At 38.6% G+C, this 19,058-nt stretch overlaps 2 protein-coding genes across 3 annotated transcripts; both read right to left on the bottom strand.

Moving 5' to 3' along the window:
- Positions 1 to 324: 324 nt before the first annotated feature.
- On the bottom strand, positions 325 to 12,364 carry aftphb (aftiphilin b). Of its 2 annotated transcripts, XM_042502394.1 has the most exons (10): positions 12,298 to 12,364; positions 7,936 to 9,449; positions 6,956 to 7,128; positions 6,709 to 6,835; positions 5,790 to 5,846; positions 5,520 to 5,642; positions 4,166 to 4,226; positions 996 to 1,079; positions 717 to 840; positions 325 to 593 (listed from the first exon to the last, which is right to left on the bottom strand). In XM_042502394.1, exons 2-10 carry the CDS (start codon positions 9,412 to 9,414, stop codon positions 437 to 439), a joined length of 2,385 nt encoding a protein of 794 aa, XP_042358328.1. In that variant the 5' UTR covers positions 9,415 to 9,449; positions 12,298 to 12,364; the 3' UTR covers positions 325 to 436. The 2 variants fall into 2 exon arrangements, with proteins under 2 accessions (XP_042358328.1, XP_042358327.1); XM_042502393.1 differs by lacking the exons at positions 325 to 593; positions 717 to 840; positions 996 to 1,079; positions 12,298 to 12,364 and adding an exon at positions 11,643 to 11,716 and having other exon boundaries at positions 2,394 to 4,226.
- A 1,762-nt stretch (positions 12,365 to 14,126) lies between these two features.
- On the bottom strand, positions 14,127 to 16,360 carry LOC121954927 (zinc finger protein 271-like). The gene is made up of 2 exons (XM_042502672.1): positions 16,088 to 16,360; positions 14,127 to 15,143 (listed from the first exon to the last, which is right to left on the bottom strand). Exons 1-2 carry the CDS (start codon positions 16,284 to 16,286, stop codon positions 14,227 to 14,229), a joined length of 1,116 nt encoding a protein of 371 aa, XP_042358606.1. The 5' UTR covers positions 16,287 to 16,360; the 3' UTR covers positions 14,127 to 14,226.
- Between the last annotated feature and the right edge of the window lie 2,698 nt (positions 16,361 to 19,058).

Below are 19,058 nucleotides of genomic sequence, written 5' to 3'. Positions count from 1 at the left end.
AATAATTTAACTCCAAAATAAATGGACATGTTTTATCATAAAAATAAATACACAAACAAACATAATTTAATCCAGTGAGTGTACTTTAACACTCCCTAAAGTGAATAAATGTGTGTAGGGGTAAACCAAAATAAACCACAACACTTGACTTTAAACCTCCAACACAGCTTTTTTTGCACTTTGCAGATTATTGTACATTGAATTTTAAGCATGAGTTGATGCGTGTAAGGGTATTTATTCTGCCTCTACTGTTAAAGATCCTCAGTTTTTAATGTAAGACTGAAGATAGCCAGCAGGTGGAGTATTTTGACCAATGCAGGAAGATCAACTCTGTTTCAGAGTCCAAAGTGCCTTTTGTTTCCTCGTCTATCTTTGTATTTATGAGTTTTTTTATCATGTGTTAACTGGATTAGATTGTAGATTAAGCATTTAGTGTTTATCTGTGCAGATGACACACCACTGGAGGACGGCGTTCTTTGGGTAGGAGGATGCTTGGGAACATGAGGACCTTGGCCTGCATGAAAGACAGATTAGGAAGTCCAGATATCACCCTTCTGGCTTCTTCACTCAGCTCCTCGTCCTGCTGAGGTTTCCTGATGAAGAACACAAAAACATTATTTAAAAGACACACATGGATGAAAATGACATGTCTCATTATTAATACTGTAAGAGAAACTAAAATATGTGAAGTACACGGATGCAACACCTGAGCTGACCTGACTGAAGTGCTGGTTTTCTCTGCGGTGGACATCAGGTGATTCAAAGTGTCCTCCATGTGGCTTATATTAGCGCTGGTTTCCAGTTTGCTGATGGTCAACTCATACAGCTCACGGTCAACTCCTTTACATGTGAGTGTGCGTGACAAACACACACAGAAGTCAGTGAGTGTCAGCAGGACTTCCACACCCACAGCTTAATTTAGCAGGAGCACACTGGATCATTTGATACTGCTGGTGGCTGTCAAAATAAAATTTTCTGCAGTGTCACATGCTGACCTGGAGGAGGGCTGTTGCTGCGGCTGCTGCAGGATCTGCTCTCCTCCTCAGGACCAAAATAATCCAGGTTGAGAGCAGAGCAGCCTGTGCTAACAAGGGAAGACGGTGGGTGAGGACTGTTGCAGGAGGGACGAGGGAAAGCTTAATTTTTTTTAGTCATGAAAGGAGAAGGAGCATCTGCTTCTGACGGATGATTTCTCCTTTTACTGAGGCAGTGGTAAAGCGACAAACACTGCAAAGAAATCTCATCAAAGCCATGCAAAGACGTTAAGCAATTTGTTTTTAGAGTGAGATTTAGAGTCCCCTTAACCACTTCATATCCGAAAAAACGCCTGACAAAAGGTCACTGATGGAAATAACATGACTCGTGAAAAGTGGTTGCAGATGTCAGATCTTTAGTATGACTTTAGCCTTCATCACATGTATAAATATAAAAATTAGACACTAGAGTTTAATTTTGTTGTTGTAAAAGTCCAATAACAATGTCTCAGATCATAACAGGTTTACAACTAACAGAAAAAAACATTTTAATCTGTTGAAATATAGTTATATTTTGTCGAATATTACACTTTCCTTTGTCTTGTAGCTAAATGTCATAACAGATGTTTGCAGTCGAGACATTTAAAATGACACCACCTTTAAAATGATGATGATTTTTAGGCAGTTTTACATCATTTCTCTTGAAAAAAAAAAAAGATATTGCATCCCAGCAAGCTGCTACCAACTTTGCATTCAACCACAGAGGAAAAGTGCAAGAGCTTCAAACAAGAGAGGAGAGCCGAGGGGAAAAGAGGTAAAACCAAGCAGCAAGGATCGACTGATTTATTTCAGTATTTACAGGGATTTCCTTATTGCAGTGCATTAAATCTGTATTTGAGCAGTAAGTCTGAAGAAATAAAAAATAAAAATAAAAAGATCTTTTTTTGTCAACAAACTATAGGTCCAAGTAATTTTTAGAAAACAACTGCTGGCATAAAGGCACAACTCATTATGAAACGCTGTAACTGCAGTTACAGAAATGTTGTAGAAACACTTGATTGGTGATGAAATATTGACAAGTGGATTTAAGGAAGATTTTTTTTTCCAAATTGAAGCGCTTTGGAAATAAACACTCCTTTGTCTTATTCAGCATGCTCATACAGTAGATATGTCAGTGCACAGGGAGTTTAAAAAAAAGAAAACCAATAAAAGCAGAATAAAGTAACAGCAGCAGTAATTATTTCTATTATGACAATAATCTCTAACACATTTTAACTGAATCACAAAATAAATCAAAACCCCTAAAACAGATTTTATATCACAAACCACATGAAAGAATAATGAACTTAAGAAAATATAAGACTACAAGCATTTTTTAACATATGAAGTGCATATTCTTTTCTATTAGTGGATGATTGTTTGACTTTAATTTATTTAAATTACTTCGATTTATTCCTACCCTGAATACAGAAAATGTATTAACCTTTTTTTGCTGCACTCAGCACAACCTGCGGAGAATACACTGCCCTCTGCTGTGTGTACCGTACTACTGCAACACTGATCGGATGTCGATGTTTGGTATTTATATTCACCAAATTACACCTTATCTCTGAACATCTTCTTGTCAAACACAAAATCAGAACAAACAGAAAGTTTTTGTTTTTTAACCCAGTTTAATCTAAATGTTAATGTTGTGTATAACTGTGGACTCATCTCGGTGTCTTCCAAGAAACTGGTGGAAAAGTTAAAGACACATCAGTTGTAACAGCTACAAAAACCAGAGCCAAACTTAACAAACGCTTCCTATAAAAGTTCACAAGGACACCAAGACACGAGCTAATTTGTTGAATTTCTTATTCATGCTTTTTTTTCTGGTGTTTCTATTGTTTTGTAATTTTGTTAAATGTTTTAAATCTGATTTATTAGATCTCGGGTCCTTGTCCGTCTGTCATTAACTGACAAATCCATGTATGAAGCTAAAGTGAATTCAATGTAATTTACCAAAGAATGCTCTCCATAAATAGTAATTTCACTCATACTTGTAATTCATTTGTGAATTTCAGTGCAAATACTGTTCTTAACACTACTGCACTAAATCTGAGTCTTATCAAATCAAATATCTCCTCACCACAGAATGACTGATTGCCAGTGTTATCTTCTTTTTTTTTATTTTTTGGTTTCTCTTCACCAAAAGGTGTCCCACATAACTCATAATTTAAACAAATTAATAGTTTCCATTAGAAACTACAGACACTTCAGAGTCAAATAAATCCCAAAATTGGATGATGCTGTCAGATCTAAAGGCTAAGTGCGTAATAAAGTCATGCATGGGGCAAAATGTAGATAAGTATTAACACTGGAAGTGTTCGTTTAACTTCCACAGTGGCCACCAATAAATCAAAATAAAACGGTCCAGTGGATAAACACGTCTGCATTAATCAACATTGCATGCTCCACGTTTGACAAATATTTAGAGTGTAGTGCTTTTTAAATGTGACATTGATTTCACATTGTGTTGTAGTTCAAAAACAGCTTCAGAATCACTGAGTGGCACAATAACAGTATGCATATCTTGTTTTCAGTAGCCTTCGCAATAGTTTTCAGTAGCCTTTTCCTACATTAGTTATTACAACTACAAGACGGACACCACAAAGTTTGCCAGTAACAACTGGGACTGACAAATACTGAGATAAATTCCTCGTAAAAGGTGGCAGCAGGTAAAGATGAGACACTAGAGTAGCTGAGGGAGGGAGAAAAGGGAAGCCAGTTCAGTGTTTCCCCTTATTTGTTCTGGAACGATTGTGACCGATGGGTCATTTTTCAGTTTGGTTGCACATTTGTTGTATTTAGGTCCCAGTTTACGGGTCCGTTGGATGTTATATCTCTGTAAGGTTTCTTGTTTGGACAAATTCTAATGACAAAAACAGGATTTCTGAACACTGGGTCCATCTGTGTTATTGACGAGAGGAAATACAATTCACAAAATGTTGTGGTAAGCCACTACCACTGAGTGAACAGAGGGGAAACACAGCGTGAAATTAAAAGAAGCAGAAACATGCCCTGGAGGAAGTGAGGAGACCAGAGTGAAACTCTCAAACGTTTAGGCTTATTAGAAGAAGCCACGCAGAGGATGGCTGATACTGAAGTCTACTTCCAGCCCCAGAAGAGAGGGGCTCGGCGAGGGGACGTACCGTCCTGAGAGCTGCTAAGGCCACGGCTGCTCCAGTCCAGCTGGCTGGAAGGACGCGCCTCCTGCACAGAGAGAAATATAAAACTTACTTAGCAGAATGCAATGGTGGAGCAAATTTAATAATAATAATAATAATATTAATAATAACAGATTTTATTTGTAATGCAGTTTATATTTGGAACAAATCTCAAAGTGCTACAGTATAAAAGCATTAGCATAAACAGATTAAAACAAGCCAAATAAAAGCATATTTAAAAGTCATAAAAAATAAAAGCATTAAAGCAAGTAGAGCTACCAGCAAGAGGTTATATATTATATTCATAATTCTGCTATGAAATTGAATGGTGTGGGTGTAAAAACATGTCTTTAGTAAGGGTAAAGTCAGGTGATTTTGGACACATAATATCTGTAAGCTGTGTTAGTTTTAGAGCTTGTTGTGCTTCTCTGCTATATTTCTATTAAGAAAATCTGTTAAAAATAGTAATATAAATTGGAAACATTGGACCTTTAAATACATCGACAGACCCTACCTCACTCCGATGACAGCATCATCTTTAATAACTTCAAATGACAAAAAATACAAAAAAAGTCTGTAATACAGAGCTCAAATGGAGAAAAAAGAGAGGGAACCAAGAAGGATACTTTTATTAAATTATCTATGGATCTATCTATTTATCTGTTTATTGATGTATTTTTTCTTTTTACATGATTGAAAGGTCTTCATGTCCATTTGGTTGTGGTATTTTGTTTTTGTACGTTCATATAAACCAATGAAAAGAGAATGACAACAAAAAAAGAGACTGTGACACACAATATGTCATCATTTTATGGCTCCCAGCAGACTAAAAACATGCTGGTTTCACTTTGGAAAAAAATCTCATTTTAGCCAAAGTTTCGTTCCATTTTACCTAAATGTACGAAGAACTCACATAAAACCATGTCCCATAAAAGGTAGAGTGCTGATTTTTGGATCATAATTAAAAAACTGAATAAAATACAACATCAACATCAACCATTGTGTTACCCTTATTTTAGATTAATTAATGAGAAAATCAAAATGCTGCATGTCATAAATGGAGACTTTTGCAACCTTTTGCTCTTTGCTCCGCCCATCCTGGTTTTCTCAGACCGAAAAAAATGATTGTTTTATGTACAATGATTGACAGTTGGTGATTGGCCGCTATTATTTAAAGAGCCTAAGATGTAAAACTTTATTTGTCCCATTTAACCTGATGTCCCACATTACCTGACCATATGGAGTGGTGGCTGTTTCCCCACATGGCAGCTGCATGTGTCATCCTTTAGTCTTTTGATCTTTAATTTAAACCAGCTGTTACAGGTCAAATCAGATTTACCTGCATTGAATCTGTTGAGGGGTCCGGTGTGTCCCGGCGCCCTGGAGGTGCTTGTGTGGTGACCGCTGTGTGTCCTGGAGAACAGACAGCCGGCACAGAGTCTTTGGTGGGCTCCAGCATTCCCTGATGAGGATGAAAACAGGATGGAAATTGGACCATGGACTGTTAACGGTTATGACCACTGAAACCACTCATCTTACACCATTACAATGACTCTGCGCCCCAGTAAGGCCAAATGAATTCAGTTCATATTTCCAAGAGCTGACTCACCAGACTGGATGCAAACGCAGGCACAGCCACTGGCTGCTTCTTCATGCCAATGAACACCTTTCAAACAGAAAAAACACAAATAATAACAGACTTTAGGTGAAAGTAACCAACAGGAGGGTAACAGCATGTAATTCTGCCAGTACAGATTTGTTGTCTGAATTTAATTCAGCGTATAATGCAAAGCAAATACACTGACCTGGCCCAAGACTCAGTTTTGGGACAGAGATGCAAAGTTGAATCCATTATAAACCCCATAATACTTGCATCAGTTAGCTGTTTTCAGTTTGCCTTCATACATTGGATCTGTCTCAAAAAACTAACTAAACACATTAGTAACACTCCCCACTTAAGTCCAGTGTGTAGGTTTTAGTGGCATCTATCAGTGAGGATGCAGAAATTGAACATCTCCCATGTGCTAAGCATGTAGGAGAACTACTGTCGCAGATGCCCCCATCTAGAGCATGTGTTTGGTTTGTCCATTCTGGGCTACTGTAGAAACAACACGGTGGACTCTGCAGGAGAGGGCCCGCTCCACATGTAGCTATAAACGGCTTATTCCAACAAAAACAAAAACAAAACAATTCTTATATACTCATTATTATTATTATTATTATTATTATTATTAATAATAATAATAGTAATCTATTTTATTTATAGAGCTCTTTTCAAGGAACTCAAAAACACTTCACAAAATAGAATACACTGTAAAATACACACATTAAAATTTACATGATAATCACATATGAAAAGGTGGAAACATCGTTATGAATATTGTACACCATTTACGCCTACAGATGCCCCTAAATCCAACACACCCGACCTGTTCATGATGTAGTAATTCTGTGTTTATGTAGTTAATGATGCAGATGCAGTTTGCATCACTGATAAACAGTATCTTTTTATGTTTTGCCAAACTCACAATATTCCTCGTCTCCACACCAAGACACCTGAGCAGAGTGCTGTTTGTGTGCGAACCTCCCCACTGAAACTGAAGGCCAACTGCATCGTGGAGGTCCTGGTGTGGCCACCACATGCCCCGCCGAATCCTGAGAAATGACAAAGCAGCATTTTGGTGTATTCAGAGACAATAATAATAAAAAGGAGAGAGGGAAAACTGAATCCTGAAAATATCTGTTGCATATCCACCATCAGGGAGTCATCCTCACCACTGAGATCTGGGACAGGGTTCAGGTATCCCCTCCTCCTCACTCTCAGGGAGGTGTTGGGCGTGAAGATGAGCAGTGAGGCTGATCACCTCCTCCTCACCCTCCACAGCTGGGACCTCGACCTCCGGGAAACTGACCAGGAGAAGCTGCTGGACACGGCAGGACTGTGACAGCTAGACAGGCAAAAATAGGGAGGGGTAATTTTTATTAAATCAAGTGTTTAAAATATGTGAAGAACCACATTTTACTGCCTGTGAGGCACTTAAAGTTGTCTGACAGGTGACAAACAAAATAATGACAGGAAAAGGAATACCCAATCTATGACAAGCCCTTTTGAGCAGTGATACTTAAATTTACTGCCTGTGGACCAAATCTGGCCCCGGATTGGGTGCAGAGTGGCCCCTAAACCATCTTCTTATTCAGAGTAAAAATAAAGCGATTCACACTGGGAATTGTTTTTGTACTTTTCGTGTAAGGTGTCAGAGAACATAAAACAGCATCAAAACAGAGCTTGTTTATAAAAAAATCCCTGCATCCCCGACAGAGGTCCTAGCTAAGCTTCTAATTTCCTACAATCTTAGAAATTACCTATAATCCTTAAAATGTCCTAACTTCCTAAAAATTCCCTAAAACCCTAGAAACATCCAAATATCTCAGAAACATCCTAAAATTCAATAAATGTCCTCAAAACTGAGAAACATCCTAAAATCCTAGAAATGTCCTACAATCTTAGAAACATCCTAAAGTCCTATAAATGTACTAAAATCCAAGAAAAGTCCTAAAATCCTACAAATATCTTAAATTCCTAGAAACATGTATGGGGCTGCTGCGACTGTCCCCTGGCCTTCTGTCATTTTGCAAAAGTGGCCCCCAAACAAAGCAAGTTATGAGTATCACAGTCTTGAAGTATTTTTTCTGCGACCTCTGAATATCATCATAAGAAGAACAACAGATCCAGTGTTTAGGGAAATGTCTCCCACCTGACAGCTGCTCCTCCTGGAAACCCCACATCGCCCCGCCCTGTCCTGCTCCTCCTCAGTGTCCCCGTCCGTCTGCAGGCTGCTGACTTGCTCTCTGAACTGCGTCCAAGTTTTTCCCTCCTCCTGAACCCTCGGGTCCTTGAACTCCGCCCACGACGTCTCTCCATCCTCCTGCGTGGGCGCCGAGCAGAAATCAGCAAAGCTGTCACTCGGTGGGAGGTTTCCCAAACTCTGCACCCCTGCATCAGCTGTTTGGACGTGTCCTTGGTCCCTGTGATACTCAAAACTGCAGTCTTTGAAGTCTGCAAATTTGTCTTCTGAGTGTGTTTCAGGTTGTGAGTGGTTGGAGGTAGCAGCAGTTTCCTGAGTTGCAGATTGGTTGCAATAATGAAAACTCTCCCCTGCCCTCGACTGTCTGAGATTTGTCGCGCTGTTGTTGACAAAACAGTCAGGATGCCTGTAGTTTTCCAGTTCCTCTACGTCATCATCATCAGTCTGGTCGCAGTCTGTCTGATCTTGTGAAGCAAGAGACGAAACATTTGGTTCCATGTCCACAGAAGGACTGTCAAATGACAATTCATCACAGACGGACGTCAGGTCCTCTGACGCAGACTCATACACACTGAATGTTTGGGGAAATGTGGAAATGCTCCGCTCTTCTCTTTCTTCGTCTGATTCTTCATCCTCCCTTGCCTCCGTCGTTTGTACAGAATTAAAACCGTGCCTCCTGTCTTTCTGACTGTCTGCAGATGTCTCTTTCTCCCCAGAGCGATGCTCTTCAGATGTAAAACCCAAAGCGGCTGCAGCTCCCTGAGGCTGATGGTGGTCCTGAGATGGTGCTGCATCTCCGTCCTCACAGTGCTTGACCTTAGTGCAAACGTTTTCCTTACGTGCACAATGAGACCTGGGCTCAGAGTCCATAACAACTTCCTGTTCTGGATCACCCAAACTGTTGGAAGAGATTGTCCCATTCCCTCTGCCATCCCATAGCTCTCTGCCGCCCATGGGAGAGAAACCACAGCACCAGGGATGTGCCGCCTGCTCTGTAAACACAGTGAAATCAGCAAACCCTGTTTCTTCCCTCGGGGAGCACGCACCCGCTGCAGACGCTATGTGGGTCCCGGAGTCTCTGTCAGAGTACCCGTTTGTGAGGTGCACACGTGATTTAGTGTTACAGTCCTGTCCTTCCACGCATATCTGGCTCCTGTCGGTCCCCGAGTCCACAGCAGATGTGTGTTGAGATTGTTCAACAGGTTGATTAAAGCTACAGTTGGGTTGATGGGTGGCTGGTTTTGTGGAGGTTGAAGGCTGTCTGAGGCTGGATAGTGAATCAGTAAAACCAGAAGGTGAGCAGGACACCCCGACTGAGAATCCCCCAAAGTCCCCAAACCCGTCCTCCTCTGATCCCGAATCCCCATCACTGTCATCATCCAGTGGAGGGGGAGAGGAGGCGTGTAACGGCATGATGTCTGATTCCATGGGTTCTCCGAGCAGGACCTGAGGGCCTCATGCACCTGAGAGAGGACAGTGAAGAGTCATGAGGACAGGAACAGGAGACCGTCAGTCTTTTCTATAACTCTGAGTGTGTTAGGAAAGGATGTTGATGAAACGCCACAATCAGAATGGCAGCAGCTTTTGTCAGACCTTAGGGAGAATAAACCTGGATTATCCACGGTGCAACCTCGTCTTTCGGCCTTCTTTTAAGCGCAGTTGCTCAACGATGAGTTTGGCTCATTCACTCGCTAGCTGATGTCTGCACAGACGCTCAAGACTGCCTCAATCAACGAAATACTGCATACTGACAGTTTTAGCCCCCTTACTTTGGCTGTCTATTTGTTTTCATTTGGGTTTTGACGAGGGCTGCAGCAATATACCGATTTTAAGGTACGGTTGTCATACCGTGTGCATTTGCTTATCTACAATATTGAAAAAAAAGCAACTGGAGGGAGAATCTCACCTTTATTTACTACACATAATACTATCCAAAAAAGAAGGTCATAGTAAAGTAATTTTGTTCAACAAAATCTAACTTTTCTGTTTTCATTCCTTTGCGGGTCACTCTGACTGATAATAATAATTCTGCCTTAAAACCACGATATTTTTTGAGATGGTGACGGTATCGTGGAAATCTCATACTGCTGCAACCCTAGTTTTGGCGTTTTACTAATTGCTTTTGAGGCAATTACTGTACTGGTTCCAGATTTATTCTCCCCTAACAGCTTGTGTACAGCCTGAGGTCCCAGGGCATGAAACATCTGGCTGTTCCAATAACCAGGTTAGATCAGAGAGCTCTACACTAAAAAACAACCCCAACAACAAAACGCCACGGTTCACCTCAGCTCTGGAAAGACCTGCCTCGTGATCAAATTGCTATTATTAGTTTAACTACTTCTTTATTTAGTTTTACACACTTTCGATGGTAGATTTTTCTGCATTGCTTTAATGTTATTCAGGTTTACTGGTTTGATTCCTAGTACTATTGCTTGCTATAGAAACGTATTATCATAATTCAGTGTAACAAATCAAAGTGTGAGACCAACCCTCATACAAAAAAGACAATGCTAGAGGGTATCTGTGTCATGTCTGACAAAGGTTATACTAAAAGTGAGCATGAAAGTAGAGGTTGATTACAAATGGGTAATTTCCTTATTTGTAGGTGACACACTACTGTTTTGGTTTAGACATTCAGCGTACTTTGTTAAAAATACAGGAACCTGCACAGATTGTTCTGCAAAGTAAAAACTTAAAAAAATCTGAATTTTAAATATCTTTTGTATGATCTAACACATCCTCTTTTTTTCTGCTCTTAAAAATAACTCCAATTTGCAAAAAATCATAACACTTCATTGATTCATTTGCTGGGCATCACAACTTTTTTGTAACTTGTACATCTCTATCAATGTTGTATCACTGCTTAGCTTTGAAACTTTGATCTATCATGCAATCTTATTTTATAATATCTTATTGTTGAATGTTGCAAGTGCATGTAACCTTGATATTTGTGTCTTTTTTGTGTTATAATTCTATGTAATCTTGATGTAAATATTTACCTTTTTCCTCTTCTTTTAATTATAACTTGATAAATACAGGGTTTTTTATTTCTTTTTTATTAACTAAAAGCCTTGCTATGGACAGGAGTGGACTGAAGTTGCACAATGCCTGTTATTTACATTGTCCCAACTTACATAAATAATTAAAAATCAGTTTCTATCTTTTTCATTTTTATGTATGATTATTGCTTTTTTAATAAACATTTCTCAGTAGCCTCTTTATTAAATTACAAACAGAACATACAGGAAATATATACTGTGCTAAAAATGCAAATATTTCAGAATAAAACAACTTCCAACAGGCTTAAGTTGCAAGTATTTAGTGTGACCTCCCTTTCCACTTAGCATGTCTTGAACCCTCTTGGCCAGACAGTGAGATTTACACCACATTGCATTGGTGTAAATCAACATTGATTGTCTGAGCTTGTTATTGTTAACATTACATGTTTCACAAGTTTTTTAGTAAATGCAATCTTCTTTGTATTCTTTGTTTGTATCTTTTTTAATTGATTATTGCTATCTAATATGCCTTTTTTGGCTTCTAACCTCTCTTGCACAATATTCAAACAACTACAGATCTTACTGCCTTTTCTATGAACATGCATGTGCAAATAAATAAACAGAATAAATAGAAATACATCTATATTTTGACATTACCAGCTCTCTGACTCCCCTCCTGGTGTTGATCTTGGACTGGAAAAAGCAGCCAGTGCAGGCAGCAGTCAGTAAAGTGATACAGGAAACATTATCCGCAGCTTTGTGCTACTTGGATGAACAGTTCAAGCCGAGACCTGCAGCCACTTCTGGGTCATAGATTAGTGCCTGTATGTACATAAACACACAAGAACTGCTCCTTCGTGTGCGAAATAAAGGTATGAAAACGCTGACTTTAACTTAAACCCTTATATCTATTATTACACAGAAATTAAAGAAATGATTTGCCTTTGTGAATAGTCGAAAAAGCAGAAGCAGTGATGTCCTGCCATTTTCTCCAGCCCTTTCTTCCTGGACGGACAGGTGTCATGCCATAACAAAACCAGTTTAATTTGAAAAAGAAGACGGTTAATGTCAAAATAAGCTGAATATTTATGGATAGTTAATTGCTCTTTAGTTTTAAAACAAGGTGCGACACCTGAATCCCAACCCGCATTCCGTTATATTGTCACAACACGGCAGTTGATTAGCTTACATTACCAGCAGCTAGCTACGTTAGCCCCGGTATCTGACGCCAACCGTCCGAGGCTAACGTTGACATGCTAATTTAACGCGGTTAACGGCTAACTAAAAACACAAACTGACGGGTTTTATTTACCAAAATTCATTCACTTTGCCTTCTCGTCACTTCTTGTGTCATTCTTGTGCCGCAGCTCGGCTCTCCATCCTCTGTCATCACTCTCAAGTATTAACTAGGATAGATTTTTAAAAATGAAGAGGTCTCACTCTGTGCCGTTCCCAGATGCTGTCGCTACTCGTTATGAAAGGCAGTTGGGTTCGTTTTGATGATCAGACGGTAACTCCTCATACGAATAGACGATCTTTAATTCCAAACACAATGTCTCCACCTACTGGATAGACTTGATACTACACCCCTCCTTTAATTGTAGTTTTTCTGCTTCTTAGTGTACATTTCATCAAAGTATTGTAAATTACATAATAAGTAAATTACAGTTTTGAGATACTTTTACTTTAGTGTTTCAGTTTTATGTTATTGTATACTTGTACTCATTTGCACTCCAAAGGGAAATATCGTACTGCTTTAAACTTCAATACATTTACCTGACAGGAGATTTTACAAACAAAACATGTAATCAATTTAAATAAATATACACATTATCCTGTTTTATAGACTGAACTATCCAACAGTACATTAACTAGATAAATTGTGCTTGATTTCCAAATATAACATCAAAATGCTGCTTACGTATTTTTACTTTACACTTTACGTACATTTTCTTTTACTTTAGTAGTTTTTCAAGAGAAGCGTTTACAGAGTTTTTAGAGTTGTGCTGCTACTTTTACTTCAAGCAGAACCCATTTTCAAAATTCATACATTTTAAAACTACGGTCTCAGACAGTCCAGAAATATCAGTAACAATGAAAAACTCTCCCAAATCCAAAACTAGAATACCAGAACTCAAATTTGTTATGTCATAGATATAACAACAAACTTTATGGTTCATTTTAGGGTAAGATGGCGTATTTAGGTGGTCAGTGTGGCGGCCTGTCATCTGGTATAGAAGTGGAATATCCTGTTCGGGGGTGCACAACGTGGTTGGTGTTGTTAAGAAATGACGGTCTTCAGCAAACATGGATCCAAAATTAAGGTACTACACTTAATGAGTTTGTGCAGAATCCATTATTTTCATTGTTAGAGGTTTACTACCCTTTAAGTCTCACAAAAATCTCTATTATTACAAAAAAAAAAGAAAAGAAAAAGATGTTCAAGCTGTAACAGAGATTAAAACATGTCAGGTCTGAGGCTTTAATTTAGGGGTCGACCGATATTGGTTTTTCATGACCCTTACCAATATTGATTATTAGTACTTAATCAGACAGATATTTTGAACCGATATGCATGCACAATAACAATGAACATATTTCTGTCAAAATTTAGGGTTTCAAATATAACAAACTCCAACACAAAACTTGGTTTAAATGCCTTCAACAAATGTTTAATCAAAACTGAAACTTTCAACATCATACACAGAAAGTTCCCTGCAAAAAGTTCAGTAAACATTTAAAAAATGCCAAATATCGGCCTCAAAAATCAGCCAGGCCGATAATCTGTCGAGTCCTGCTCTAATTGTTCGTCTTCTTCCATCAAACCTCTAAATCACCGTCTCTGTTTTTCATTGCTTGTCATTTATTCTGCTTCTTTACAAAATACATTTTATCAAAGTAATGTAGTAAATTACATTTTTGAGATACTTTTACTTTACTTCAGTGTTTCAGTTGTATGTTACTGCACACTTTATTTCTTACATCAGAAATGTGAACTTTTACACAGAAGAGCTTAACTCATTTGGACAAAAAGAAACTCAAAGATGGACCAATTAAATTAGATTTAAAGTTTGTGACATTAAGACCTAAAAAAATAAAATTTAATTGATTGTTTAATGATATTTTAAACCTATTGTTTACAAAATTGAATTTAAGACTTTTTAAGGACCATCACATGTCCTGGGAACAAAAGTCAATTCAAATTTAGTCTGATGATCCCGCAAAATCCTACAAAACAGTCTTAAATTTTCCCGGCTTTGTGGATCTTTTTATGGAGCCACATTTTTGAAGCGGTGGGAAATTCTACACCACAAACCAAACAGCAAAATGATTTCCCCCCCCTGAGCTCCTTTATGCTACATGTTTTGAGGTGAGAGCTATACGCAACCCTTCTGTTGCAAGATTTGCAAAAATATGGCTTTTCGCGCGTGTGCACCCGTAAATGAACGTTGAGATTTGACCTCTGTGTGAATGATTTCGAACAGAAGGGACACTTGTGCGGCTTTTCACCTGTGTGAATTCTCAGATGCGCCTCCAGGTGGCTCCGACAAGCAAACTCCTTGTCGCACTCGGAGCATTTGAAAGCCTTTGTCTTCATGTGAACCATTTCGACATGTTTGATCAGGTCAGAGTCCCTGTTAAAACGCTTCCCGCAGAAATGACAAGTCTTATCGTCCTTCTGCGCTTGTTGCTGCTCTGTTAAAGCACTTTGACTCTTGTTCCATTCATCGTCATTAATTGTCACCGTTATAGTGCTGACGGCTGGGAACAGCCGGCAGTCAGACTGAGCGGTCGTGTCCAACTCGGTAAGTTTACCTCGTACGTCCTCAGAAGATTCCTCCTTCATCTCTGAGGTGACACATTGATCCATGTGCTGATTCGGATGTGACAGATGTGAAGCATCTTTTTCATTTCGTCCGTCGTCTACGCTTTCCGTCACACTCACAGGGACAGGTGGGAGCGGTTCGCAGTTAGTGGTTGGTTCTGATGCAGAGTGTTTGACTTCAGCATCGTGGAAAATATCAGCCTCCATGTACGCACTGATGCACAGATCCACCTGCTCCTGTTTGACCTGAGGAGACTCGTGCTTTTCCTGCTCATTGGGAAGCTGTTCTGGCTGCTGTGAAGGAAAAATGTCCCCAGAGACAGACTGTGCGTCTAAAAGACAGAGAAGACATATGATAAAATTTGGAGGGTACTGCATAATCTACACATCCGACCAGCAGGGTGTCATTCGTTTGATACCAAAACCAAAAAGGACTTGCTTTTAATTGACAATTTGTTCACTCGATTTTTGTTTTCATGTGCTTGATTTTGCTGTTATGGTCTGCCAGCTGTACTTTGTGTCTGTGTGTGTGTGTGTGTGTGTGTGTGTGTGTGTGTGTGTGTAAGACGTGTCCCAGTGTGAGTGGTTATTGAAAGGCAGGTGGTGTTCTGGGATTGGCTGTCACAGGATTGGTTCATCCACAATCAGAGGTCTTTTTAACCCCTTGAAACCTGGATCAGTTTTATTTTTGGTGAAATTTTAAATGAGACATCTAGAATTAAGTGGAGAAGAAGCATGAGGTCTCATAAACTGTCAGGTATTTTTAAAAAATGGCAGTAATTTATATTGTTTATGTTTTGGGCCATTTTCTTGTTAAGCTTCTGGTTTAAAAAAAAACCTGTCTTACTTTCTTGAGGCCATTTTCCTGTTTATTTAATTTTTTGCTTATTTTCCAGTCATTTTCTTGTAAATTTTAACTAATTTCTTGCATTTCTTGTTAGCCTGCTCTTCATCTTCCCCTGATTGGTTTTTTTTTTCAATAAAAAATCAAGCAATTTTAACCATTTAAAGTAGAGTATCCCTTCCCTAAGTCATAACAAACAAATAATAATAATAAAAAAACATTAATTCCTGCCTTCATGGTGCTTAACAAATTATTTGAGCTGCCTCCCCCATTTCGCACAACTCCTTTCCCTCTCATAAATAACAAACAGTCCCTAAATGATTAGTACTGCTATGCAAATATCAGTAGCTGCAGTCAATTTGTTGCCTAGCAACGCTCCACGGCTAATTTACACAGCAGCTAGCTAAAGGCTCCACTCACAATGACACAAACCTGCCCTGAACAACAAAACTTGAGGTTTTAAGGCGGTCAGCTGCTCGATCTGCTGCCTCAGCTGGATGACCTCTCTCCTGGAGCGGACTGCTTCGTCCCGATACTCCGCTATTGTCTTCTCCACCAGCCCGAAGATCTCCTCTGCAGCCGCCGACAACCGCTCGTTAACCCGCAGCCTGAGCAGCTGCGTCCCCGACATGACGGAGCGCCGGATAATGCCGCCGGTCAATGTGGAGGAGGGACTTTAAAACGAAGAAACAAACCATTCGCTAAATGAAAGCATCACAATCAAAACATACGAGGACCTCATGAACCGCTCAGTTAATACTTCCGGTTTAACGTCATGACGCAGTTTGATTTTCAGCAGCGCCCCCTGCCGCCCGGACCGTCTCACCTTTTTTTTTTTTTTTTAAGTTTAATTTTATTTGTTTGTTTTAAAGAACGTAGAAAACAAAATGGTACATTGTTGGTGTTTACCAGACGCAAAATATACTTAAAATAAAATAAATAAAAAAACAAACTGAAAACAAATCAAAAAGCAAGGGGAAGTATAATAAAAGCGAAATTTGCATATATATATATTTTTATATATATATATATATACACACATGCATGCAGGTACACACATACAGACAAGCAGACACACACAAACTAAAAATACACAATGAATAACAAACAAAACATATTTATTCTTAATTTATAAAATAAATGTGACTTTTTAAAATTGGTTATACCTTATTTCAAACAATACAAAAATACAATAAATAAAGTGATATGTGCATTTAATAAATAAATAATTACTGCAACAATAAAGTATTTCTGTGATGTTGTCTGTGAAACATTTTCACAGAAAGGACAATTTAAAGGTTTCATTCTTAAATGGGTTCACAGGTGCACCACCAGGTAGTCTCTACACGGGAATGCATTGCCAAATTTGTTGCACATGAAGGGTTTCTTTCTTGCATGGCTGTCACCCAAATGTCTTATGAGGTCAACATCCTTTTTAAATCAAGCACAGCAAATCTGACAGAGCTTGACCTCATGCAATGCGTCCACTTGGCAGTCAGTGAGCTGTCTATTTTCCGCTCTTCTTCTTCTGTATTTACTCGTGCAGCAGCAGAGCGGTGTGATGAAGAGGCCTGACAGTTGGCAGTTCCCTCTGTTTGTCTATAACGTTGTTTCACACAGTTAGAGGGAGCGAGGAGCGGCCTCCAGCATCGCTGTGAGCTCCATTTCTTGCTCTTTCATCTGCTGGAATAATTGATCTTGGCTCTGCTGTGGCTCCGTGTTGGGATTCCTCTCCTGCTGAGCGGGAAATATCTCTGCTGACACTGCGGGGCCATCTGTTAAACGTGAAACAACATTTACCGACTCAGATTTTGTGATTTACTCAAGCTCTGGAATAGGAACCGGTCTCATCCCTGTGTGTCACGCTTATTTTTCTGGTCCATCTGTTCTTATTGAGTTTTAAGCCTGTTGGAGAGGTATATTTCATAAAAATTCAATTAAGAACTTCTAAAACAGATATTTACAGTTTAGATATTACTGATTTATTGTCTGATCTGTCTGCCCAATGCCCACTTTCTGCTTCTACTGTTGATGAAAATATATTTCTTTTATTTCATTTTGTTTTTATTGGCAGCCAGAAGATTTTCAATTAAGACACATACAAAAGCTTTACTTCTAAACTGTCTTGGTGATAATAAATCACAATCAAATCAAGTGTTTAAAGGCAATATATAAAAGTACAAGCCAAAAGAAAAGTTAGCAGGGAAACAAGTGAAAGCACACAAGGATAGATATAAAAGTTTATAATAATATGGACAATTCAAGAGAAAAGGAGAATTCACCCACAGCCAATTGGCTTTATAAGCAGATACAAAATAATTTAATCCTCTCCATAGACAAAATCTAAAAAATAGTGGCAATTGATTGTTTGTTTACCTTACATATAAATATTCTCCTTGATTAAAAAGAGATATTTGTGTGCCTGTCAATGCCTTTTTATAAAATAAATATTTTAATTCAATTTAATTAAATTATTTATTATTGGGCAACACATGGAGCAGCTAAAAGTATTAAGAATCTACACCTAAATATACACATCAGTGCTCATTTGAATTTTAACTGCAACTAATCCTTGTCGTAAAATGCTAAAAATTACAGACCCAACTGCAGATACAAACACCACACAGGCTACAGACAAAATCCTGTTCAATTTTACTTAACATTGAATGTTTCATAGTGTAAGAATCTATTTTGAGTCAACTTCAGAGTTATTTCCTGTCATTAGTGACACATTTCTTTAGATAATTATGTGAGTAAAATCCTACAAATACAGGATAATTTAACATGGATGTAGGTCCATATTGTATTTGTTGTCAGGGTGGATATTCAGTGTTGAACATCTGAGCATTTCCAACAGAAACTAAACACAAGATCAATTCCAAGATGAGAAGTTTATTGGTTTGCAAAGTAGCTGTTTTTACAAAAGCATGAGGAGAAATAAAAACATTTAGGGAGGACTAACACGTTAAAATGTACCGTCTTCATTTAAACAGCGATCCTGTGCACATTCTCAACAGGACACTAAATCAGGGTCATCTCAGGATATTTCGAGAATTTGCATCATGACAGAAATACAACTGCTCCTGTTTTTTGTGGAGCAGTTTCTTTTTTTGTGGCGAACTGGGAGTTGCTCAGCTGAAAAAACGGCAGATCAAACAGCCGACATGATGCTTGGTAACATGAAAGACTTTCGGATGATCAAAGTCACAACAGCCAACACCCTGGTGATCCTCAGACTCGGAAAACACAGAAGTCAAAATGTTAGTTAACCTCATTTTGTGATGAAAAGAAAAAAATCTTTGATCAAATACTCGTTTCCTTGTGTCATACAGGAAAGTACAATGTGTAATACTTGACCTCGGTTACTTTTATCATTATAAAAAACTCAACTTTTCAAGATGCC

Source organism: Plectropomus leopardus, chromosome 15 (genome assembly GCF_008729295.1).
Source record: "Plectropomus leopardus isolate mb chromosome 15, YSFRI_Pleo_2.0, whole genome shotgun sequence".
NCBI lineage: Eukaryota > Metazoa > Chordata > Actinopteri > Perciformes > Serranidae > Plectropomus > Plectropomus leopardus.
This window is presented reverse-complemented; position numbering and strand designations above follow the sequence as displayed.